The 26,770-nt window shown below is 30.1% G+C and overlaps 1 protein-coding gene across 2 annotated transcripts in view; it reads left to right on the top strand.

Annotated features, from left to right (window-relative positions):
* The window catches only part of LOC142328985 (valine--tRNA ligase-like), a 72,662-nt gene that overhangs the window by 18,054 nt on the left and 27,838 nt on the right, over positions 1-26,770 (top strand). For both annotated transcript variants that reach the window (XM_075373212.1, XM_075373210.1), the window contains 8 exons: positions 1,746-1,873; positions 5,140-5,285; positions 8,851-8,967; positions 12,657-12,903; positions 17,389-17,511; positions 18,847-18,954; positions 20,425-20,584; positions 24,599-24,897. In XM_075373212.1, the coding sequence (XP_075229327.1) occupies positions 1,746-1,873; positions 5,140-5,285; positions 8,851-8,967; positions 12,657-12,903; positions 17,389-17,511; positions 18,847-18,954; positions 20,425-20,584; positions 24,599-24,897 (1,328 nt within the window). The remainder of the gene's footprint in view (positions 1-1,745; positions 1,874-5,139; positions 5,286-8,850; positions 8,968-12,656; positions 12,904-17,388; positions 17,512-18,846; positions 18,955-20,424; positions 20,585-24,598; positions 24,898-26,770) is intronic.

The following is a 26,770-nucleotide window of genomic DNA, read 5'->3' as shown; positions in this document are numbered from 1 at the left end:
ATAGATATCTTGGCTAATGAGCGTAAAGAACACTACATTTCCAAGGTAAATAACCTATTGACGTCAGAACAAAAGCAGGAAGTTGAATACTGGGGCCTTGCATCTTGGTAGGTCAGGTGTGATGAATCCCCCACAGATCGCTACACACATGGTACATTTCCTATAGTATCTGATGTAGGTGCGATTAGATTTTTTTCCCCCAATCGGTATAACACAGTTTCTCTTCAGGCATGATGTCTTTCAGGCGAGTTTGGCTAGGTTTCGTTTGGTGGATTCAAGTCAATACCCAGATTGTGGGATTGATGATACAGGGGACCACGTCCTGTATGTCTGTTCCTGATATGAGATTGAATGTTCATGAGCTGTTAGGGAACTTGAGAGAATGCATTCGTTTCTGGATCTCCATATTAACTGGATGATCTGCAAGGAGTGATCTATAGTGGCTGGTTTTCTTCACGCCCTTGCGGTGTGTAGATCTGCAGAGGGAGTTTAATCAAGATATTTGATCATGGTAGGATCCGGGTGGTTGGTGTTCCAGCTTAGGCATTGGATTGGCTGGAGGTAGGTGCATTGGCATCATGTCATAGTTATATTAGTATTGTTTGTGATTCAATTTGGGGCTCACACTGGCAGGGATGGCTGTACTCCCAGGGTATTATGGTAGCCCTTGCAACTGGGGGCATGGCTTCGTTCTGCCAGTGGCAGTCCCTGATTGTGACTTGGAAATGCTGCACGAGACTCCATTATGGGACCGGGTGGGAGTGCGGGATTTATCCCCAGCTCCTCTGCGGACTGGAATAGGATTACATTCCCCTTGTTAAATGACCTAATTTGGTCAACTTATTTGTGTTTAGGTCTGAATTTCTATATTGCATAATACATCATTTTGATTAGTATGAGTGTAGCACTGACTTAACTTACATATCGTTCATTTAGGCATTCTCAGTCACGAATGGTGTTGTCAAATTTAGACTAGGCACGGGGTCTACGGTCTCAGTTAGTTAGTTGGAGGGAGTCATGTTAGGTTGGATGTGAAGATGTCCATTTGAGGCCTACATGAAGACAAAATTTTATTTGTTTGGGTGTATGCATCAGACTTTTACTGATTCAAAAGTCTGCCAAAGCATTTATATCGGTGGCATTTTGACCGAGGCCTCGCTGATGAGTGAGATGTAATCAGTTAGAGGGTCTAAACACGATCTTTGGTAAAGCCCCTCGAGGCTCAGAATGGAGGAGGTGGGGTGGTGACCAGTAACATCACAAGGTAGGTGTCTTCCCCCTAAAGGGTTGGGTTGTTAACTTATATAGTTATACAATTTATTAAATCATCATTAAATTTAATTATTTATCTAAACTTAGATATTTCATTAAATACATTCATTTAAATTATCTTAGGTCATGTATTACTTCATTATGTAACTATTTTGAAAATGATGCCATGGTAAAAATCACAGAAATGTAAAAAATAACTGATATACTATATTCATTGTTAACTAAACCACACATGATGATAGTTAACAACAATTGTAAACAATACTGCTCATTAACTATGAAATATCAACTGTATTTCAACAAGCCATTTTTCCATATGTAAAACTGTATGGGAAAAATCAATATTTAGAAGAATGTGAAGCAACAGAGTTGTGAAACAGTTAATGTTGATATTAAACAGTAAATATATCATAATATTCTAGAAATTTTTAACTTTTTTTTGTAGGAAATTTTTTATAATTTTGTTTTTATAGGTGCTGTAAAAGTAACTCCAGCTCATGATTCGACTGATTTTGAGATTGCCAAAAGACATAATTTACCAGTCATACCAGTTATTAATGAAGAAGGATGTTTAAATGACTTTCTTCATTGTCCTTTTTCGGTAGGATTAAAACTGCATTTTTTAAAGTATTGTATTTTATTTCAAAATTGGGGATTTATGATTTCCTAAAATGTTTTACACAAGTCCACCCTGACATTTCAACTTGCTTAATAGTTTTTATAACTGCCCATCTCTAATCTGTTCTTATTTGGGGACCGACAGAAAATCCCTTCCTTGATTTTAGCATCAGTACAAGGAAATTTTTCTTTCAAATAATGAAACCTACCCCCATTTTTATCTATCGCCTTAACAAAGATTTTGAAAACCCCTAATTTTATATGTAGTGGAAGTGGAAAAATTGTTTTTTACTTCCTTGTATGACGAAGTAAACTAAGTTTTGTGATCGTGAAAAATTTTGGTTTACAGATTTTAATGGAAATATCCATTTTGACCATCCTTGATTCCATTTTGATGAGTTTTGGTGTACGTCTGTACGTACTTATGTGCGTATGTATCTCTCATAACTCAAAAACGATTAGCCGTAGGATGTTGAAATTTTGGTTTAGGACTGTTGTAGCATCTAGTTGTTCACCTCCCCTTTTGATTACAATTGACTGTACCAAAAGTATCCAAACAAGCCCAAAATTAATTTTTTTTGGATTTTGGACTTTTTCTTAACTGCAGTAATAAGCTTCTTATTGAGAGCTTTTCAACAATATAATATAAGTGATACTTATTATCATTGGTTCCAGAGTTAGCCAAATAAAATTTTAATTAATGAAATTTTTGGATCTTATAAGGGGAAAGCATAATATCAGTTCAAAAACAACTTCATTTCTGACTTTTTTTTAAATTTAAATATATTGGTTTATTAATAATTATTAACTTCTGATTGTAAAAAATGTTTACTATAAATAATTCAATAATAGCATTAAAAAAAAAAAAAAAAAAAAAAAAAAAAATATCAGATGTTGTTATTAATAAATAAAGTTTTATGTACTTTTAATTTAAAAAAAATATTTATATGTAATTTAATAGGTGTACAAGGAAGTCATGTGATGTCCACATCAGATTTTTTTCCAAATTAACGTGCGGGATATATAACATTTCTGCCAGGCATAAGTGCTTCACACTTTGGGCATTCCTTCCTGATATAATGATTCGAATTGTTCTTGCAGTTCCTTTCACACACAAAGCAACAAAATTAAGTGTAGATGAGCTGCAAACTCTTAAATAACGCAATAACTTTGAAATCACAACATGTAGCCCAGTAGTACTTGTACTGAATTTTTCTCACAGGATTTTCTAATCGTAATGTTAGTTACATAAGCTGATTACACAGAAGGAAATTTGTTGCCATTGCGCAAAAGGACAGCCTTTAAACTAGTTTCTCAGAATCAGTGAATTGTCTCCATTCTGTAGATGTTGAGTCTTAAACCTTAAAATATCTAAGTTCAATTAAGCGGACTGTAAATCCAACGGGTGGTTCATCCGTCAGGAGAATAAATAAAATAAAGGCGTAATTGCTCAAAATTTTATAATAATACAAACACTTATTACTATTAACATGCAAGTACATATTAAACATATATTCTGAACGCCTATCGTTCGAGCAACGACTTGCCGCTAGCACATCCTGCAACCGAGTGCCGAGCAAGCACTCTCCAACCAAGCGGCCAAACCCGGAACCAGCAGGATGCGAACCACTCTAGCAGAAATACGCTGAACAGTAGAGTTGTGTTAACAATGAAGTGCATCCATCGTGGTACAATTGTTGTTAAAGTACAGTGAACTATTTTTTTTAGAATAAATGTTGAAACTCCCTGAAAATTACTAAACACAATTTAGTGTCAATATGAAGAAGATTCCTGCCATTCAGCCTAGATCCGAAAAGCTCAGCTTGTTTCTTTCAAAAGTTTAAATTCCACTTGAGGTCATGTGATGTATGTTGAGTTATCAGATGAGGTTCACCGAAGAGGCTTCTGCTTCAATGTTAGGTTCATCTTACTCCCCATGTTGAACTTCAGCAGCTACCTCTACATCTTCTATAGTTAGATGTGTTGGAGGATCCGGTACAAGTAAGTCCTCAAGTTGAGGCACTGATGATGTAACAGATTGTTAAATTCAGGTGCTGCACTTGGGTGTTTGGATTTATTATTGATTCCTTTTATCTTTGTAATACAGAAATAAGAGTCTGACAAATAGTCTTGTTCTTCACACCACACCATCAATGACAAAACTCATGTGCTGATTACCCCTAGCCCAATCTGACACGTTTTGTACAGGTTGAATGCCGGATTTGAGTACTCATTTCTTATCTTGATCCCCAACCTTTTGCCCCATGGCAGGGAATGGTCTAATTTTTCATTCTATCCAATATCTTGGATTGGATGATAGATTGATTACAGACAGCCACCATATAGTGTTTCATTACTCTTTTAAATTTTTCTTGACCTTCCCTCTGCAATCATCTTTAACTTTTTATATCACTATTTCGTGTGTCTGGCTCCTTTCTAATTTCTTTTCAATATTCCCAGTGCCATCCTTTTTGCAGCCTTCTTTACATGTTCGAAATACCATTCCTTCTTTGCTGGATAAGTATTCCTATCCAAATGACTACGAGTAGTAGTTCTTTGGACACAAGTTTCATTAACTTATCCATTGAACTCCAAATTATTGTTTCCCTTATATTATTCTTAATACAATGTTTCCTTGTCTTTTTCATCATTCTTGTGAGGAATTAATTCATTTGCTGGCCCAAGCTTTTACACCATATATTCTGATGTATGGTGCAATATACGTGTAGTAGAATTGTATAATATAATTCAATGATATACATTTACATTTGTTTTATCTTCTGATAAAAAAGTCTACCGTATACCCTTTAATCAATGATACACCCATTCTATCTCTCTCTCTCTCTCTCTCTCTCTATATATATATATATATATATATATATATATATATATATATATATATATATACTTGCATAATATTGATTGATTTTAGTATGATATTTAAAACTTTTTATTACTTCACCATGTGATTGTATCATGTTTAAGCAAAATCTGGTTGTATGTAGTTTTCTGGTCTTCCACATGTCATCTATGCATGTGGAATACATTTTTTTTCTTTTTTCATAACTATAAATCCCTTTCTCATTTGCTCCATATTTTGATTTTAATAGTCATGCTTGATATTTTCTATCATCCTGGAATGTTGTTTTTACTTACATTTGGATTTTATCTGTCTATTACTGTATTAAAAGTAAATGAATTTAATGTGAAAAGACATTCATATTAATAAAAAATGTTATTAATTTGTAGGGTATGAAGAGATTTGATGCAAGAACTGCGATATTAGATGAACTTAAAAATCAAGGGTTATTTCGTGGTCATCATTCTCACAGTTATAAATTACCAATCTGCAGTAGAAGTGGTGATGTAATAGAATATCTTTTAAGACCACAATGGTATGTACGTAAGTTAGATTATGATTAATAAATAAATAATTCAGTGATTTATATTTAATAAATAAAGCATGTATAAGAGTTCAACAGTAAGTGCATAATCAGTATATATATATATTTTAGTAGAAAGATTTTTTTTTAACTTATTTTTGTACTGAATAATTAATTTTTAGAGATCATTAGACGTATAGGCGTTCAGCTGTTATAAAATATAGATGGCTATACTATAGATACAACATTTTTACAGAGGGGATCTAAAGAGTAATCAGAGAATGGCCACATAAAGAGGACAACAATATTTTCAATATTTGTTCAACTGAGGTTAATGAAGGCTAAATTTAAGGAATATCATGGGTTTAAGGACACTAATGGTGATTGTGCAGCTAAATAAGAATAGGTCTACTTGCATAATATTGATTGATTTTAGTTTGATATTTAATATTTTGAATGGTAAATTTAAAATAGAGCTAAAACTTCAGATTTAAGGTAATCTTTTTTTTTTTTTAATAAATCAGTGTGCAATGTAAAGTTGTTTACTCTCATTGCTAGAATCTAGTGATTGTGATGAGTTAGTGATGAAGTACACATTCCACTACAAAAAGGGGTAAGCCAAAGTATTCTTTTTATACTGTTTTTTTTTTTAGCTTTTATTAATAATAAGTAGAGAAGGTACTTTTATAAAATACCGGTGCCACCATTTGTTGTTTCCTTCAAATCGGTCTCTTTGTCGAACTAATTCATTTACAGGCTGCTGCATTATTTCCTCTTAAAGTTCATAGAAAATTTACTTATTCACTGGCGACTTCCAGCAGCCAGATGTCACTTATTGCATCAAATATTTTCTGGAAGGGGGTCTCGTCCCCTGTCATACGTCACATGAATTTGGCAAAGCAGCATTCCTTATAATGGCATGGCAGTTGTCCTATGATTTTTATTCCACTATTTCTGTGACCCCCCCCTCCACCATAAGCATTCAGTGTTATACTGTGAGGATCAACAAAATAGTATCAATGATTCACAGTATAATGGCAGAACCCTTCCATTTCCAGTGCATCAGTTTGATACACTTAGCAATAATCTAAGTAAAATATACCCCCATCATTATCATTATCTGTGTTAGCAATCAGCAGTGTTTGAATTGATATGTCAGCAACTTTCACAATGAAATGCTCACTGTTTTTACAAGAAATGGTACCAGAAAACATTTGTTGTTGGTAGACATGATAAGCTTGATTTTTTGTGCCTTGAGAACAGCATCTCATCAGTTTCTATGACCGTATTGTTTTCTCCAATTTTATCTTGTCTATGCTATTCAATATGTTGATACACACATCTCTAATGAAATTATTCCTCTCATTATGTAACCAATTCACAGTTATTCGAACCCATAAGCAATTCACAGTGACCTCAAGCAACATTTGATAGTTTGAATGCCTTATTATATTGAAAACATAAAGTAGTCATGAATCGGAGGTCAAATTTTTCAGCCACGTACTAAAGCGCATTTTGACATATGACCAGCAATTACATTTGTTGCAATGCCATACAACACAGTCAGCTATGTAAAGATGCACAGCAAGTCCATTGTGACATGTCGTAATACTTGCCAGTTTCCAAACAGTTGCCAGCCAGCCAGTTGCAGAAACTCAGTGCATTGTGTTCATTAGTCAGCAAATTCCAAACATTCACGTTGTTAAACATCACCTGTTAACAAATTAAACTGCTTTCATGTTTAATGCACAGAAATAACTAGGAAATCAGTTGCAATACGTTAAAATGATGTAAATTCAACTCGGTATTACAATCAGTTACAATACTGAGTTGAATTTACATCTTTTGGTGTTAAGGAAACGTATGCTTATCCTATTCTTTCTATTTGAGGTATTTAATCAAATAGTACTTCTATATTGTTAAAAGGAAATAAATTGGGTATTTAAACAAATAATTAGTGGTATCGGTATTTGATAAAAGTACAAAAAAGAAATACAAAATAAAAATGTATAATAGTCTTAGCATTCAAGGAGAAAAATAAAACTTAAAATTTCCTGTTCATGTTCTAGATGAATCAAAAATGAGTTAAAAGAAAATCTGAATAGGATGGAATTAAAGTTAGGAAAGAAATCTCTTTTGAAGGTAAATTCATATAAAGCAGAAATAACGAAATTTGATAGAAAAGATAACAACAATGAGTTGGATAGAAATCAAAAAATTTTGTTGTTAAGAGCAGTAGTATTACGAATATGAGTAAAGATGTTAAATGTAAAGGAAATCTTTCATGAAGAAGAAGAATTCTCTAAATTTTTTTCAAGTTTAGTCTTAGGAATTTGAAATTCTGAAAAATATTTGTATTGAAAGAATTACTATAATTTATATATCATAATGGCATTAATTGCTTCAAATCAGATTGTAGGCACCAGTTACAGTTTTGCAGTTGGTTTTCTATAACATATCAGAAATTTTTTTTAAATTTCAGATTTTTTTTATTAAAAAGTGAAGACTTTTTTTGTATTGATTATTGTGAAAAATGAGATTTGATAAAATTTCATCAGTTTTTTCTTTATTATTTCTAATCTATTTGATAATATTATATTTAATTTACATCTCATTTTTATGCTGTAGTTTCAGAGTATTATTGTATCCCGTTATATTTAATTCTTTTTAAGTAAAATAAGGCATTATTTCTTTGTACTTATAGAAATAAACAAATAAAGCTAATCACTCCTGAGATAGTGACACCAAAACAGATTTGGTATAATCAAGGAAAACACATAGATCCTTTTGAAATGTATTACAGGAAATTTTTAAACACAAATTTGTTGATAACCTTTGAAATAAAAAAAAAAGATTTATATACAGAACATTAAAGAAATCTGGTTTTTTTGCCCAAAAAAAAATTATATAAAAAAAGAACTATGTTAAGGCACCTTGAATTAATTAAGACAAGGTTTAGAATATACTATTCAGAAAATCCACGACAAGAAAAGTAATTCAGTGTAAAAGATTAACATAAACTGAGGAATTATTGATAACTACATCAAGCCAATTAATTGGCTAATGTAAAAATGAGTTTTAGCTTGAAAGTAAATTTTGCAACTATATTTTCAAAGTATAGAATTCTACATTTTTACTTTTATTTTAATTTATTGTGGCCAATACAACATCCATTTTATTCTGATCCATGTAATAAATACAGGGTAACTAGGTTTTGCATGTAACATCTCAAGGGATTGTTACATAAAATATTAATTGTTCTAGAGTGAAAATAAGATGATTGATGTTTTAAATCAACTAAAATAAATCATAGTTTTCTGAGAGCCGCCAGAGTTACCTCATTTAGTAAGCTAACTTTTTAAAGTATGTGAAAAGCCACGTAATCTAGTATGTGAAATTAAATTGGCTGTCTGCACTTCATCCGAAACATTTATTCTTTGTGTTTAATGTTGCCAATCCAGTGGCTAGTATTGAATTATAAAACAACCAAATTCGGAATTATTAGTAATTAAAAATGTTTATTATACTGTCAATTTATAAGTATTTGATTATCTAATAAGTCACTTGCTTTTTTCAGGTTTGTTGATTGTAGACTCATGGCTAAAAAAGCTATTGCTGCATTAAAAAATGGGGAACTGGTATTACATCCAGAAAGGTTTCATAAAATATGGCTTTCTTGGTTAGAAAACATAAGGTATATAACATTTATTATAACTAAATTGTAACATTTTTATTTTTTTTATAGATTTCCTTTCTTTAACAATTTTTTAATCATTTTGATATTGTTTTTGTAGTCTATACATCTACAGTTTAATTCTGTTTTATTCACAGATGATTTAAATATGTAAGGTCTTTCCTAAGTAAAGATTCCTTTATCTTCAGGCAAGAAAATTGTATTATATTTATGCTGCACTCATTTTCTTAACCCATTTGATAATTTTCATAGGTGAAAAATTTTGTGCAAGAAACTCAAGGGTGCACTTGTCAATATAGGATTTAAATTTTGTGTTATTTAAAACTGTCATTACAGATCAACTTTTTGTCAGAGTATGAAATATAACTTTTTAGTTATTTTTCTCTTTACATGATAATAAATTCCAGTTATTGAAATTTTCTATGGAATCTCTTTTTTTGCTCCAAATTGACTTAGTTTTGATAGCAGTTATCAAGCTTAGATGTCTTTGTTGATAGTAACCGAATAAAATTGAGAGTAAATAGAATTTCTGCCTTAATATGTGATGTACTTAAGGACTTTCCCCTCTCCATCCCCTCTCCATCCCCTCTCTGGTTAACCCTGGAACCATTGTAAAAAACAAAAGATTGTTCTTAGGAAGATTTCACTAGTCATGAAAGGTTTTTATACAAATATTATTTCTCTGAAAACTTTGGAAAGAACCTGAACACACGTTCCTCTTTTTTTGAACTTCATTTACTTCACAGTAGATATCAAGAATTCCTACTTGCTTTCCACAGTAGTCTCACCAATGTTTAATAGTTGAAAGATTTGATTGTCCATCCTCTGCAATTGAATCCTTCATTTAGCAAGGTTTGAGTGGAAAGATACAATGGGAAATCACTATACTATACATAAATTACTCATTAGTTTTTTAATGAAATTAGCTAGGAGTGTTTACACCACCTCTTAAATGATCTTCTATGAAGGCTACTTCTGTTCTTTATGACTACTGTTTCTGATTACATATTTCAGTTCTACAGGTGACACACAGTAAGTCGACACATTTGAATTTTGGATTACATATTTATTTTGAAATTTAATATGATTAAAACTTTACATACCATACACAGTGTTTGTGGAAAGTTCTTTTACTACATAACATGTTCAATATGGCTACTGTTATGCCTAACAGCCTCTTCAAGGCAAGTGTATATATTTCTGATGATTCTGTGACACAAGTCCTCTTGAATCTCTTCTCACAACTGAACTATTTGCTCATGCATTTTCATAAGATTTACAGGTCTTAATAGGAAAACTTTCTTTTATAAACATCCCCGTAAAAACAGTCACAAGGATTTAAATCCAGGCTCAAAGGTGGCCAAAAGCACAAGCATTTTTGGTAGAAAATCATTCCTTAATGTATCCAAATAGTGTTGAGAATTAACTGTATCATTGAAAAACACTGGCCCTATCAATCCGCAACTGGATAAAGCTGCCCATATGATTACTTTAGACCTATGTTGTTCTTTTTCATGCACAATTTGTCTGCTGTCATCCAAAAGCAGACATTTTGTCTGTTAATAGTCCCATTACTATGAAAATAGGCCCTTCTGAAAATCAAGTATAAGCAGAACATCTTTTCCATCCGACCACTGTGGAAACTACAATTTTTTTTTGCTTGTTAGGTTGTGTTAACTTATGCAGGAAAAACTTTGTATAAAAACAGACTGAGCCGATTGTGTAACATTCTTTGTATTGTACAACGAGCTAGTCCTATTTCTTGTGAAGCTCACCGTGTAAACTTTCCCAGACTACATTTTATGGCAACTCAGTGCTTCAATATTTTCTGGAGAATGAACCGGAGCTGCTTTAGGTTGTTTCTCTTCTTTTATATGGGGTCTTCCTCAAATTGACTATATAAATGCAAAATAGTGTTTCTTGCTAGTCTAATGAGCATTAAAATGAGCTCAGAATTGTCGTCAGGTCACTGTAACACTTTTTAAATCTGTATAAAAAAGCACAACTTTAGCATGCTGTGAATTAGACAAACATCTGTGATTGATCATAGCTCAACAATAACTGATATGTTGCGGAATCAGAAGTGAATACAAAGACTTGACAACATAGACCAGTATTTCCAAGAAATAGGGATTATGCAAGCACAATGTGAAACACACAATATTAATTTTCAATCGACTTTATAAATGTCAACTTATCATGAGTCACTCTGTATATTTTTATTACAATAATACTGTTCGAAATAAATAAAAGTAGAAATAATAAACATTGACAATTCCTGAAATATAACCTGCAGAAACACATGACTTCAATCCCAAAATTGTTTTTAAAGACATCTATAATTTTGATTGGTAGCATTTCTTTCCATCAAAGATTCTGGGTTCAAATTTAATCTTGCTGCAGATTTTTTCTGTGGTGCAAAATTCATTTACGATAGTAACGAAAAGGTTGGTAGCTATAATTTTGCATTACCCAAACTTATAGGGCCTGAACCAGAAATCAATAACTAAATAAATATATTTCACACGTTGAAAACAATTTTAATACATAAAATGATTTATAAAAATTTATTGGAAAAATATCATAAATACATAGCAAGATTAACTACAGTCTTATAATGCATTGCTTGAAGATAGTTTCAGAATATGTTTAAGTTTATAAATGTGAATATAGTGGATAAGTCTGCATGTTTTCTGTTGTTAATAATTAAATATATAAATTGTATTTTACTACTATCTTCAAAAAAGAAGGTTTTCAGTTTGGTCCATGTATTGTTTCTCCGCCATTTTTTTAGCCTTGCTCTTTACTCTATAGCAAATGGACTAACTACAATGATTCTTTATTTATTTTTAGTGAAAGTTTCTCTTATGGGTCTTGTAGTAAGTTTTTCTGATAACTGTAGTTATCAGAAAGATTTTTTTTTAACAAAAAAATACATTTTCTGTTTAGATAATTAAAAGATACTTATTATATGTTTGTCAATCATGGTATTTAATTGTTACAGCAAAGTTATATAAAGCCTGATGTCATTTCTAGTGTGACATTATCCATAAAATTTCAGTTCATGCTTATTAGCAGCCCGCTTTAAGTTACGTCTCTGAAACCTTTCCTTATTTTTAGGTAGATGCAAGTTTTTCACCATCCTTGTCAACTGTAAGATTACAATAATGAACATTTTTGTAGATCAACTTATATTTTTTAATTAAAATAAAATTAAAGAATGCAAAATAAAATAAATTTTTTAAGTCAATTCCAATTTAGGTGTTAGAATGATGTTGTAGTTTGTTTTTAATTTATCATCGACTTAAAAAAGTCACAATTTTAAGAAGAATTGAAGATCATTTTTTTTTTTTATTTATAAGGAGGGACATACTGACCCAAATTTATTTTAGAATTTCATGTCGCTTATGGTGTCTGTAAACATAACTAAACGCTTTTAAGATAGTTTAGTTAAGTTTTACCATTAAAACTTTCATATAACATGTAGTAACATGTTACCAAACATGTAACCAATGAACACTCAGCGTGTAAACATGTAACCAAACACATTAGAGTTTATTTATTAATATTGAATTAGATTTATAAAGTATTCAGTAGACATATCTGTGGATATATGCATCTAGAGAATATTTTCATATATAGATCTACTATTCAAATAATAATAATTCTAATTAATTCTGTTTGTTTAGACAATGGAACATTTCTCGGCAAATTTGGTGGGGTCATCAAATACCATTATACGAAGTTTCAAGAAAAAAGGGTAATAAAGTTCCTATTTGGGTAGTAGCGAATTCAGTTACTGAAGCCGAATCAAAGTCTGCTGCTATTCTTAAAGCTTGTCGCTCTGATCTCATAATTAAACAGGATCCTGATGTACTTGACACTTGGTTTTCATCTGGTCTACTTCCTTTTACTTTATTTGGGTGGCCTTCTGAGGTATTTCTTCTTTTTTATTTCTTTACCTGCAGATTTATTTTTTTATAATAACACAAATATTTGTTTATTAACACAAGTATTCAAATTTAACATAAATATTTATTTATATTTACATATTATATATATATATATATTTCCAATAAATACTTTTTATAATTTCATTCTGACACAGCATTTGAAAAAAGAAATTGTTCTAATCTGTTCCTTTTCCCACTTTTTTCTATGTTAACAGTTTTTAAAAAAAATATATTAACATAATTTGTTGTAGTTACATTATGCTTTAATAGTAAATATCTCCTCTCTTCACCCACCGGGTTGGTTTGATGATGAATGCGTCTTCCCAAGTCAGCTGATTTGGAAGTCGAGAGTTCCAGTGTTCAAGTCTTAGTAAAGTCAGTTATTTTTACACGGATTTGGATACTAGATTTTGGATACCGGTGTTCTTTGGTGGTTGGGTTTAATTAACCACATATCTCAGGAATGGTTGAACTGAGATAGTACAAGACTACACTTCATTTACACTCATACAGATCATCCTTGTTCATCCTCTGAAGTATTATCTGAATGGTAATTACCAGAGGCTAAATAGGGAAAAGAAAGAAAGTAAATATCTATTTATAGATATTCCATTATAATACTATTTATATTAGCTAGGCTAATATAGTTGATTTCATTTTCATGATGATTTATAATATATGTTAATTAGGTATGAAATATTTATTTGCATCTTTCAACTGTTAACGCTACAAGATTAAGTATGACATCTTGTTGCTACATATGATGATCAATGTGCGATTTATTATTGAAATGTAGTGAATGTGATTGTGAAAATGTGCTAGATATTAGTTGATGGGTAAATAAATTTATAATCAAATAGAACTGTGTACAAAGTAATAGTTGTAGTACAAGTTGACTGTCTATTCACTTGGTCAGTCTATTAAACATCTGTAAATTGCTTTTACAAATAGCTGCTTTAGCCAAGCTACTTCTATCAAATTTGTATCATTTACTTCTAAATTTAGATCTTAAGCACAATTTACACAAAGATGAGTTAAAATTGGATTACATTCTTTCATTTGTAGTAAAAAATTTAAAAGACTTTTCTATTAAAATTATTTCACTTTTTATTTATTTTTTATTTTTTCAATAAAACAGACCAAAAGTGTTCCTATTTTGTTAACATATATTGTAATAAAATTGTACAGTTCTTAACATACAACGTGAATTATATATTCCTTTCATGTGATCATATGTCTTCCATTTGTAATAACTAATAAAAGTGTTAAAATAATAGTACATATGAATAAAGGAACTGGAATAAAGTAGTTATTTATTATAATAAATAGTAATTTCTAGTAAAAAAGTCGTTTATATAAAGTAGCATACAGTGACCAATAATGATGTGTGGAGGGAAGATTAATAGATGCATTTTTTATTCTGATATTGATTATACATTGCTATTGTGTGCTTAAAAGATTTACTAGAGTCGTTTAGAAAGTTCTCAGTCTGACACAGAAATGGTGCAATATGACTGTGTTAAGGATCAAATATGATCCTTTAAATGGCAAGCTGTAAAGTTTCAGACGTGTGGTTTAATCTGTTTGTTTGTGGTAATCAAGTAAAGCAAACAAGTTTTAACATTGTCAGAAAAATGGAAGAAATTAAAGTTTGAGCTCTTATAAAGTACTTTGTTCTTAAAGGTTCAATCCCAAAAGATATAAAAAAAAGAGCTAGATCAGGTCACACATTAAATGTTTCTTTCCGTTGGTTTTTAACCGTAAAAAACTGGTACTGAATTTAAAGATGATCATACATCCATTAAGGATAATGAATGCTTGGGATGCCCAAAAACCACTACAACCAATAAAATCATTTCAAAAATCCACGATGCTCTATTAAATGATTACTAATTGAAAGGTAAATTCAGGGTAAAAATTCACGTCTGACAAAAAAAGTGTTCTTTAAACTCAATAACACACCTGCACACCCATCTCAGATTGTGCTGCAAAATTCCATGTTCTATGGTTCAGTGTGCTTCACTTCTGCCGGATTTGGCCCCCAGCATTTAGTTCCTCTTCTCAAACCTGAAACTTGATGAAAATTTACTTCATATGATGAAATCAAAGCTGAGACAACCACTTATTTTACAGAATGGACAAGTCATATTATGCTATCAGTATTAAAGAGTTGGTAAGTTGTTGGTCTAAATGTATTAAATTGCAAGATGATGATATTGATAAATCTTGGGTTTTCTCTGTCAGAATGAATACTTTCTAAACGACCCTCATAAATAGACATTTAACAGAAAACATTTTCTGTTAAATGTCATTTTCTTACTACTGCATCAAGGTCAACCTTTTCTTTGATTACGGTTTTAGATGTAAATATTTTTTTTCAACTGTTGCTACCTTTTTCCAAGAGGAAATGATTAACCATGTACAGGCGAATACCACAGGTATCTTGTTAATTAATACATGTTAACCTGATTACATTAAGATGATGCTTTCTCTTAAGAGTTATTGTTTGTTCATAATCGTAAAACACAAAAAAACCAGTCAAAAACTAACTAAAACAAAATTCCAGGTACTTAATAGACAAAAGAAGAAAAATGTATCAAAGATATATCAATTATGCAAAACTAATTATTTTTGTCATTTACCTCATAGTATAAGAGCTTAACCTTTTTTGTGTAATTTTTTTAAATATTTATCTGATTCTCCAGTAAAAACAAATAATTTTAATGATAATTTCTTGATTAACCTAAACAAAAAAACCTCAATCCAAACAAGAACAAACACAAAAATTAACCTGGTACACCTACAGTAAAAACTGTCTACCCAATAAACACAAAAAAAGATGCTACAGCACAGTTATAAAACCAGAAGCCACCTATGCAGCAGGAACAATTTATTTAAAGAAAAAATCAAGGACAAAAATATTTGCTTCACATTCACAAGAAGAAACTCACAACATGAACATTTTCAACACCAGAACGGGCACAGAGATCAGAACATATGAAAAATAGGACTGCAAGGCCCTAATAGTCCCTTCAAAGAGACTTGGATAATGGACTGACTAAAGTGACCCAATGTGGTCATAAAAGATGGAAAAAAACCACTTCAGTTTTTATTGCTGAAATAAATATTATTCCTTTAAAATTATGATGCATTTCTTTCGTTAATTTTACATAAATCATATACCTTCTCTAATTTCAAATAAATAGATGTAATGAATCAGCTGTTTCTAATTTTGTTAGAATTTAATTATCGAATATCATAATGATAAATTTTTAATAATTAAGTAATGAGAAGAAATTTTGCAAAATCATTTCGTCCATGAAATTGCAATGTTTTACATCATGTGTAATTATCCCCCTTTCTACTGAAAATAGTTATCTTGAATGTAGTTAGGGATATCTAAAATACAGATAAGGCTATTGATGCAGAATTTTCACTAAAGTTTTTTCCTTTGAAATCTACATTGAAATCATGTTATGAGCATCATGCTATTTAAAAAAAAATAAAGTTGAATTCAATATTGCAAATCGAAGATGGCTGACAATAAATTCAAACACAACTCACAAGTAGTTTCTTTGATATAGTAATAAACTCCATTTATTCTGGTGTGTAGTCTCATTTAAGTTTTCTATAATTAGGAACAATAGTGTAGTTTTTTATTAATCGAGTATATATACGCCATAAATATTATCTAATCCAGTTTATAAAGCTTCTCTTTTTTATCATTCTTTTTCCAATGCACACAGCTTCACTCTTTCTTTTTCCCATATCCTTCTTCACTTTATCCCTAAACTTCCCTCTGGCCTCCTTAAATTTCCTATATCCTTCTTCACTTTATTTCTTAGTGCATCATTATTCTTACCATTTGCTTGAATTGACAAATTAATGAAAATCACTCTACTAATTTCTCCAGTGCTTTCATATTCAGCTTCATTTCTTATCAGTTCTGGTTTTGTTCTCTCCATAATTCCTTGGACAAACTACTCTCATTGCTTAGAAATTCCCCCCTACCTTCTGCATTTACAGTGATAAAGACCTTTTATATAATATTTCTTTACACTTAGAAATTTTATTTGTAAATTGGACCCCCTCACACTTTAAGAAAGGTTTCCAATCTCCCAATCCTTCAATGCTGTGATATTTCACATCCTAAATACTGAAAACTTTTTACTTTTCCACTTCTATTCCTGGAGGGTTATCCTATCCTCTGGTCAAAACAACAATTTTACTTTTTTTGTCTTTATCTTTGCACTCTTTCTTTCTTTTTCCTGTTTTGCCTCTGGGAATTACCGTTCAGGTATTACTTCAGAGGATGAATGAGGATGAGGATGTAAATGAAGTGTAGTCTTGTAGTCTCAGTTCGACCATTCCTGAGATGTGTGGTTAATTTATCTTTGCACCCTAACCAGTTCTTACATTACATGATAGGTCTATGCTAAGATATTAATGCGTTTGATCTTTTTTCCAGAGTCAGGATTTAGAAAAGTATTATCCCTTGAATTTAATGGTTACCGGACATGATATTTTGTTCTTTTGGGTTGCAAGAATGGTCATGCTTGGTTTACAGCTTACTGGAAAACTTCCATTTAATGTGAGTGCTGTTTCTACTAATTATTGTTTATTAATGGTAAAGTGTAAATAACTCCATAACGGTGACAGACATGGTAATATGTAAGATTTTAAACAAAATCATAAATTTAATTAATGTTTAAAAATGTTTGTATAAGCAGCAGTGGTGTATAGAAAAGGTGTTTACTAAAATATAGAAGCATAAACAAGGCAAGTTTAAAAATCATTGTCTATTTGCTAATCATTGGTAACTCAGTCAAATGACACATGCACAATAGTTTCAACTGATTCATAAGGCAATTGGTCATTTTGGTTCCAATCTCTTTTGTTTTTCCCAACACTATTAACCCTTTGCGGTCGAACGGCCAGTATAGCAGGCCACAGCCCACTCTGTCAGTTTGGAATATTTACGACACTAGCAGTGCTCACAGCTCAGACAGCCATCAGGACAAGCCACTAACCTGTCGTTGTAGGCTCGGCTGCCATCTTGACTGCTCTGCCCCAGCAGCTCAGAATTGTTTTTCATTCATTCGAAAATATTTACATAGGGTATTTAATTTTAAAAAAACCAATTCTTTTTTATTGATACACAAAGAATAGCTTAACATAGTTTTGATTAATTTATACTTTACTGAATATAACATAATGAAATAATATATAAAAAGAAACTTTGTAGTATAAGAAAATTGTTGAATACATTTGCTTAATTTGCTGACTAGATCATGGTTTATTTTTCAGAATGGTATTTTTCAAAGCATTCGTCCTTGTGTAGCCAGGGTGTTTCTGATAGGTCTTGCATAAATTTTCTTCGTTTTCTTTTTCCTCCAGGTCTTCTATCATTAAAAACGTAATACAAATTAATTAAAAGGCTGTCAGATAGGTTACAACACTAATCACAGAACACAAAAGAAATACACTGTTTCTATAGCAATATGTTTTGAGTGGCCAGTATTGCTGGCTGTCTGGGTGTTCAAGGGATTTTAACCTGGCCACTACTGCTGGCCATCTGAGCTGTGAGAAGCGCAACTGTGCAAACAATTCTGACTTTAGGGGTAAAATGGCTACGGCCAGTACTATTGGCCAATTGACCCCAGTGGACTAATTTTAAATACGAATCCGATCGCAAAGGGTTAATGATGGGTGTGATTATAAGCAATTGTATCAGTTTTAAATGAATATTTTAAAATTGATGAATTCAAGTGAATTTTAGAATAAAATTTTAATAAAGATAATATTTAGTTTGTGTTTATGTAATCAAATCATAACTATAAATATTTAATAAAATATCACCAACATACAGAATTAAATTTTTTTTCTTCAATATTTTCATTATTATTATTATTATTTTATGTTACAGAAAATATTTCTTCATGGAATAATTTGTGATAGTTTGGGAAGAAAGATGTCAAAGAGTTTAGGCAATGTTATCAGCCCAGAAGATATTATTAAAGGAGTATCTATAAAAGTAATAATTATTTTTCAATGTTTGTAATTTATAAATGTTATCTAATATTTATACATATTTCATGATTATAATTGTTGTAACAAGATTTAAATTTTTTTTTCAAAGCTTCATTCTCTTATTTACAGAAGAAATTATTAGTGATAAAAAAGTTTTTTACGTTGATTATAGTATGGTACCGCAAAAGATGGTGCTTTTATTTAAAACTATTGCATCGTCTTTTCAAAAAAAATCTGTGGACACCACATGACTTCCTTGTACGCCTATTAAATTACGTATACATTTTTTTTTTTAAATGGAAACTACATAAAATTTTATTTTACTAATAACTTGTGATATTTTTTCTTTTTTTTTATTATTGAATTATTATTTATCATAAAAGTTTTTTTACAATCATAAGTTAAGAAATATTAATAAATCAATATTTTTAAGTTAAAAAAAAGGAGATGAAGTCTGATGATTCAAACTGATGTGACTTCAAAAAGTGTAAGATCCAAATAAAATTTTATTTGGCTAAACTCTGAAACCAATGAAAATAAATACCACTTATGATATATTGTTGAAAAGTTCTCAGTGAGGACTTAATACTGCAGTTAAGAAAAAGTCTAAAATCCAAATTTTTTGTATTTAAACAGTCCTAAATCCAAAATTTCAACATCCTATGGCTAATTGTTTTTTAGTTATGCATATACATATGTAATTATACATACATATGTACAGACGTCACACCAAAAATAGTGAAAATAGATTCAGGGATAGTCAAAATGGATATTTCCATTGAAATCTGGAAACAGAAATTTTTTTGCAATCACAGTACTTCTTTACTTCATACAAGGAAGTAAAAAAGAAAGCATTACTAAAGTCTGCAATTAATTCTGCATAAATCTAATAACATAAATTATTTATCAACCTTATTTTAATTTATTATTGAAATAAAAAAATAAATTATTATTGGCATAGAAAGAATCATCTCCAATTTCTTGTTTTTTTTTTTAGAATTGTCAAATTGAAGCATCAATAGAAAGTTTCAATTAAAATATTTTTAATGAAGTTAAATCCCATAACTTTATTAAAATGTCTTCAAAATACAATTTTTTTAAGTGTGTTGGGCATTTACATATGTCCTTAAAATTTTTAATTACAATCAACATAGAAAATTGTTTATACCAATATTATCCAACCGTAATTTTTTTAGTGTCAACAAAAAGAAGCATTTCTATTGAATTAGTTAGTATTTCAGAGTGTCATTTAAACAGTTTTAAAACCCATTATAGAAATTGAGCATTTGCATACTATAAGAATGTTGGAACTGTTGCAGGGGCAACAAAAATACATTAATCGCATATGTTCCCTATTAATTACCTTTATCAGTAGTTATTTTATATGTAGTAATTAAAAAACAGTTATTTATTAAAAAATTGTTTCTTATTTAATGAGTTCCATTGCTTCCAGTTTTTTGTTTTTTTGTTGCAGGTTATTAGTGATAGAATTTCTAGTAATCGTTTGTCAGATTTAATAAGTTCTGAAGAAGAAAAAAAATCAATTGCTGAGCAAAAATCTTTGTTTCCTAATGGAATACCCAGCTGCGGCATTGATGCACTTAGATTTACTCTTGCTTCTCAGAATATGGGTAGTGAGTATTTTATATATTACTTCATAAATATATAAAAGACAAAGTAACCCATTACCAATGAAAGAAATTAGATTTCTCATTTTCAAAACTTTGTTTTTTCTTAAATGTTATTATGTCGTAATATGTGATTACTAAAATGAGATATATTATATGTAATTATATAAGTGTAAAATATTATTATTAAAGTGTAAAATGTGTTATTTCATAGAAAAAAAGAAATTATTTTAATATAAAGAGTATAATTTAATTCTTTAAATTTTTAACTAAACTGAACATTTTTGCTTTAAATCTTTTGTTTTATATATTTTAACTGATATCTTGATTACTTGTTTAAAATAAAGAGTAAAGAATTTCTATCATCCAACTTGAAAAGGTGGATCGATACAGCAAGTTAGGTAGAATATCTTTTATTATATAAAATATGAAAAAAAAAATGTAATGTTTTTTGATAGCCATTTATGATATTGAATAATCCTGTTATTCTATGAAGTAACAGAATAATTTGCTACAATACTTTTATCACACTGACTTATCTCATAGATTACCATCACAAACTTTGCATACTTACATTCTCTTAGGAATCATTTTTACGTATATCTTTCACTTGAGGTAAACAATCCAGTAATTTTTAGTTATTTTATTCTTCTAATCATAACCTGACCGTGCTGATTATAATGTTTGATTTGTTTTTATGTTGTTAATGCATTGCATTAATGATTTAGTTCTAAAACAAAAGTAATGAAATGTAGTAGAAATAACAAAGATGGACCACTGAATGTGAAAATAGGAGAAAAGATTATGGAGGTAGAAGAATTTTGTTATTTTGGAAATAGAATTACTAAAGATGGACGAAGCAGGAGCGATATAAAATGCCAAATAGCACAAGCTAAACGAGCCTTCAGTAAGAAATATAATTTGTTTACATCAAAAATTAATTTAAATGTCAGGAAAAGATTTTTGAAAGTGTATGTTTGGAGTGTTGCTTTATATGGAAGTGAAACTTGGACAATCGGAGTATCTGAGAAGAAAAGATTAGAAGCTTTTGAAATGTGGTGCTAAAGGAGAATGTTAAAAATCAGATGGGTGGATAAAGTGACAAATGAAGAGGTATTGCGGCAAATAGATGAAGAAAGAAGCGTTTGGAAAAATATAGTTAAAAGAAGAGACAGACTTATAGGCCACATACTAAGGCATCCTGGAATAGTCGCTTTAATATTAGAAGGACAGGTAGAAGGGAAAAATTGTGTAGGCAGGCCAAGTTTGGAATATGTAAAACAAATTGTTAGGGATGTAGGATGTAGAGCGTGTACTGAAATGAAACGACTAGCACTAGATTGGGAATCTTGGAGAGTTGCATCAAACCAGTCAAATGACTGAAGACAAAAAAAAAAGATTTAGTTCTGTACTTTTTGATTTATATTACATTCCTATGTATGTCTCCATATCTACTTGAATTAATAAAGCAAAAAAAATATACAATCTTTTAATGAGATATAAAATTATGATATTTACTTATGTTAAGCGTTTACCTCCATACCCACTTTAATAGAATATGAACCACACCCTCTTTGTGTTTTTAATTTTAAGTTAAATGTAGGTGACATCTCATAAAGTGAACCAATTTAATGTATTTAAGTAAATGGATCAAGTTGTTTTCAATGTTTCAAAAACAATTAGTAGACTGTTAGACCTTAAAAAGATAAGCATTGTAAAAAATCAATTAGAAATATTTCTCTTCTCAAAACACTTCAAAATTTATTCCACGTTCTTGAGGATTTGAGTCTCCTAAGAGTAGAATCTGTTTACTTTAGGCAGGTAATTATTATAAAACAAATTTACAGTACACATTATTATTAAAGATAGATGTCTTTTTTCTGCTAGTATTTTGTTCATAATATTCTCTTGCTTGGGTATTTCGTACTTTAAATTATACTTAATTATATTAAATGTATTCAATTCGGTATAAAAAATATGTTGTTAAATCTTCTAAGAATAATAATCATAGAATTCCTTTACAGCCCAGCTGAAACCAGTAAAAAATGGTTTGGTTAGGTTCAGAAGATCAAATTATATGTAACCTAATATGTTAATTATTCACATTAATTACATTAATGTGAATTAGTTCTACGGTATTTTTTTAAATCACGATGATCATACATAATAAATTACATTACCCAATTTCAGCTACTTCAGAGGCCAATAGCTTTAATCACTAGTTTTACTCAATATTTGCTAATAGATTGTATCAATGTATAATTTATATTATCTTGTATTGCTGAACTAAAGTACAGAAAGCAGGTAAATAATTACGTAACTTTGCGGATTTACCTGGGAAAGTTATACAGTTTGTAACCAACTACAAAGTTTTGAAACCGGCTATGTTGGTGTTTACCCTCAACAGACTACTTTGGAAGAAAATAAGCAGAACATTAAAGTATGCAAGTAAAAAATTATATTAAAAAAATTATTCTACTCTTTTAGTAAAGATTTTGAGATACGGGAGCCAAGATGACTGTGTCTTCATCCCCTCTCTCTTTTTCTATTTAGCCTCTAGTAATTACCATTCAGATAATACTTCAGAGGATGAAGGAGGATGATTTGTTTGAATGTAAATGAACTGTAGTCTTGTACAGTCTCAGGTCGACCATTCCTGAAATGTGTGGTTAATTGAAACCCAACCACCAAGGAACACCAGTATCCATGATCTAGTATTCAAATCCGTGTAAAAGTAACTATCTTTACTAGACCAGCCCAGTGGGCTAACCTTAAGGTGGTGCCTCCATCTTCTGACCAATTACAATCAGAATTAAGTGTGTAAATGGTAAATATTATGAAGTAATTGAACAAAATCTAATTTTATAAAAATGTATTAATCCAGCCTAAAAGATATCAAGAAAATGATAACACAAAAAAAATAAATAAAAAATTAAGCCCGCCCCTGAATAAAATTTCCAAAAGAATTTACCAAAGTGACATTAATGTAGTGCAATCATCTAATTAGTACCCACTGGGTTGGTCTAGTGGTGAACGCGTCTTCCCAAATCAGCTGATTTGGAAGTCGAGAGTTCCAGCGTTCGAGTCCTAGTAAAGCCAGATATTTTTACACGGATTTGAATACTAGATCGTGGATACCGGTGTTCTTTGTTGGTTGGGTTTCAATTAACCACACATCTCAGGAATGGTCGAACTGAGAATGTACAAGACTTACACTTCATTTACACTCATTACATATCATCCTCATTCATCCTCTGAAGAATTATCTTAATGGTAGTTACCGGAGGCTAAACAGGAAAAGAGAGGTGAATCATCTAATTAGTAGAATTTGATTGAATCCTTCTATCAAATTCTTCTTGAATGACAAGAGGAAAATGGTTGTTGCCCTAACCTTTTTATAGGGTGTTTGAATAAAACTAAACAATCATAAAATATCTTTGTTACCCTTATATGAAAAAATTTACTTACAATTTCAGTAAAATTCTAGATATGGGACCTTGATCAATGATATCTTGACCAATTGGGATCAAAATTAATTGACATCAATGCTTCATATACAGAAATTATCGTGGCAAATTTCATCCAAATCAGTCCATCAAGACGACTTGAGTTATCAAACAAAAAACAGCCTAACTTGCATATCACGTACAGCCAAAGGAATTTTTCAATGTTAAAATTGTTTTTTGATTAGTGAGGAGAGTCATAATGTCATGATCTACAAAAAACACTGATGTACAGAATTTGATCCAATACCTTACCTCTTATAATTTATTTTATAGCTGTACATCTATACAACTGGGAAAGTCATAATATGATTTGTCAATTACTTCTATTACGCACAACCATCTTTTTCTCTCTACTAAGTTTATCAGATGTTCAGTTTGAACTTTATTTGTTTCTTATATTCTTGTAATGCTTTAATAACTTTTTTAAAACTAATTATGTGATCTGTTTTATTTTTCTTTTAGTTAGTTTAGTTTTATTGATAATGATAAACTATGGCCAGATGGCATGTTTCAGACCAATTCATAAACTTTGATGTTGATGAGTGCATCAAAAATAGATCGTTCTGCAACAAAATTTGGCAAGCCTTTCGTTATGTATTTGGAAGAATGTCTCAGCTAAACTATCATATGGACAGTAACATTTCTAATATATCATTTGAATTGGATAAATTGTTGTTCATCGACAAATGGATTCTTAGTAGATTGTCTTACGCTGTAGAAGTTATAAATACTAGTCTGTCAGATGTTAAATTGGATGAAGCGACTTCTGCTTTTAGACGGTTCTTCCATTTTGACTTTTGTGATGTATATTTGGTAAGCTAAGCTGTTAAACTTTTTTTTTTGTTAAAAAAAAAATTGTCACATCTTCCATTCAAGTGTAAGACAATCCTGCAGCCAGACAAAACAACTAATTTCTAAAATTTAATATTTATTATTTTTTTTTATTAATTAATCCTTGAAACATTTTTCAATCTTGCATTTTTAGCCACTTGTCACCAAACAGTAAAAACCCTGTAAACATTATCCATAATAAAATATTATTTTAAATATCAATATCATTATAAGGTTATCAGCTCAAAAGCAAATCCCTTGCTCCGTGACTGTCTCTATTCTATCGAAAGTTTTGAGTTCTTGATAGCTTTCATTTCCATTTAGATTATCTGTAATTTTTCAGCTTTTCGTCTTTGCATCTACTACTACCGTTTTTATCAATCCTTTCCTCACACGTCCCTATCAGTAGCTTCCCTATTACAGAGTGCTTCCTCAACTCTATAATAACAGTTAATTTCTATTAAAAAATGCTTTAATTTGGTATTTTATTTTTTATTTCACTTTCATAATATTGTATTCTGTCATAATGTCTCCTAATTTTGAAATATTCTGTACTTCGTCTCATTAAAACAATTCGTTTTCATTCTTCCTTCACTGTCTTCTAGAACATTTTTTTTATTAAATGTTCAACATTCGTATCATCCAAGGTTAGGAATAAGCAACACTCTTGTAAATGTTTAAACAACACCACTGTTAAAAATATATACAAATATACTTTAAAATAAAAAATGATATCTTCAAAAAAGTAGTTATTACCAGGTTTAACTTTAAAATCAGAACAACCATATTTTTAGAAACTTATAAATTGTTTAAATATTGCAATCTTAAAATTGAGGATTCATAGTAAATAATTCATTTTAATATAAACTGTTAAAATACACAAAAAAAACAAACATAAACAAACCAACTTAAAAGAAATTGCACCTATAATTGTATTTTTTTTTTCACAAAGAATCCAGTAAGGTAAATGCAGATAAATATTGTATGATAAAAACATTGTTTATAAAAATGTACTTAACGTATCAAATACTCTACAAAGATGTCATACAAACAAGTTAAGAGGGATTTTTATGGTTAAAACTACTATATTTATTATGTAATAAAGGAAATTAGTTCATCAATGCTACTAGCTGAGCAAGGAGCATTGTCTTCACAAATAATGGCTGATTCTCAGGTTAACACTAATAAAGAATTTTTCTAAAATAATTACTAGTTTCATTAAGTTCTATTTTTAAATAAATATTTTGTTAAAAATGAATTTTAAAATATCCATAGATATAGGAATGGGTTTTAAAATGTTTTATTTAGTAAGTTGTACTTCACATTTTTGGTTGGTGAACGGACTTTTTTGATTAAATAGCTTCTTTTTTTATTTTTCAAAACTATTTTATCTATTGTTTACAATATTAGATTGAAGAAAATCACGTATTAGTTTGTCTTTACAAATATTTTCTGATAATCTGAGATTAAACTTGTCGCTTATGTATACCACAGCCTCAAAATCTCCATCCCTTACCTCATTCAATCACATTAAAATCTAATATGTCATCAGAAAAAAAGATGAGTAATTTTAGAGTACTGTAGATTCTCTGCATATTTTAGTACAAATCAGACAGCATAATTTCCATTAGAATCCACCATTTAACTCTGGATGTAGCTGTTATCAGTTTTATGATAAATCCAGTTTGACAAAAAATGACAGCTTTAAAATACAACTGTCAAAATATGAACATTTATTCATTTTTATAATATCTAACTAAAAGTTCTGATTAACTTCAGTAGATGTTGCAGCATATTTTTTGCTACTACTAATCTCTTTTGAACACATTATCATCAGTACGTCTATATTATGAGC

This window comes from Lycorma delicatula, chromosome 8, assembly GCF_047948215.1.
Source record: "Lycorma delicatula isolate Av1 chromosome 8, ASM4794821v1, whole genome shotgun sequence".
In the NCBI taxonomy this organism is placed as follows: domain Eukaryota; kingdom Metazoa; phylum Arthropoda; class Insecta; order Hemiptera; family Fulgoridae; genus Lycorma; species Lycorma delicatula.
This window is presented reverse-complemented; position numbering and strand designations above follow the sequence as displayed.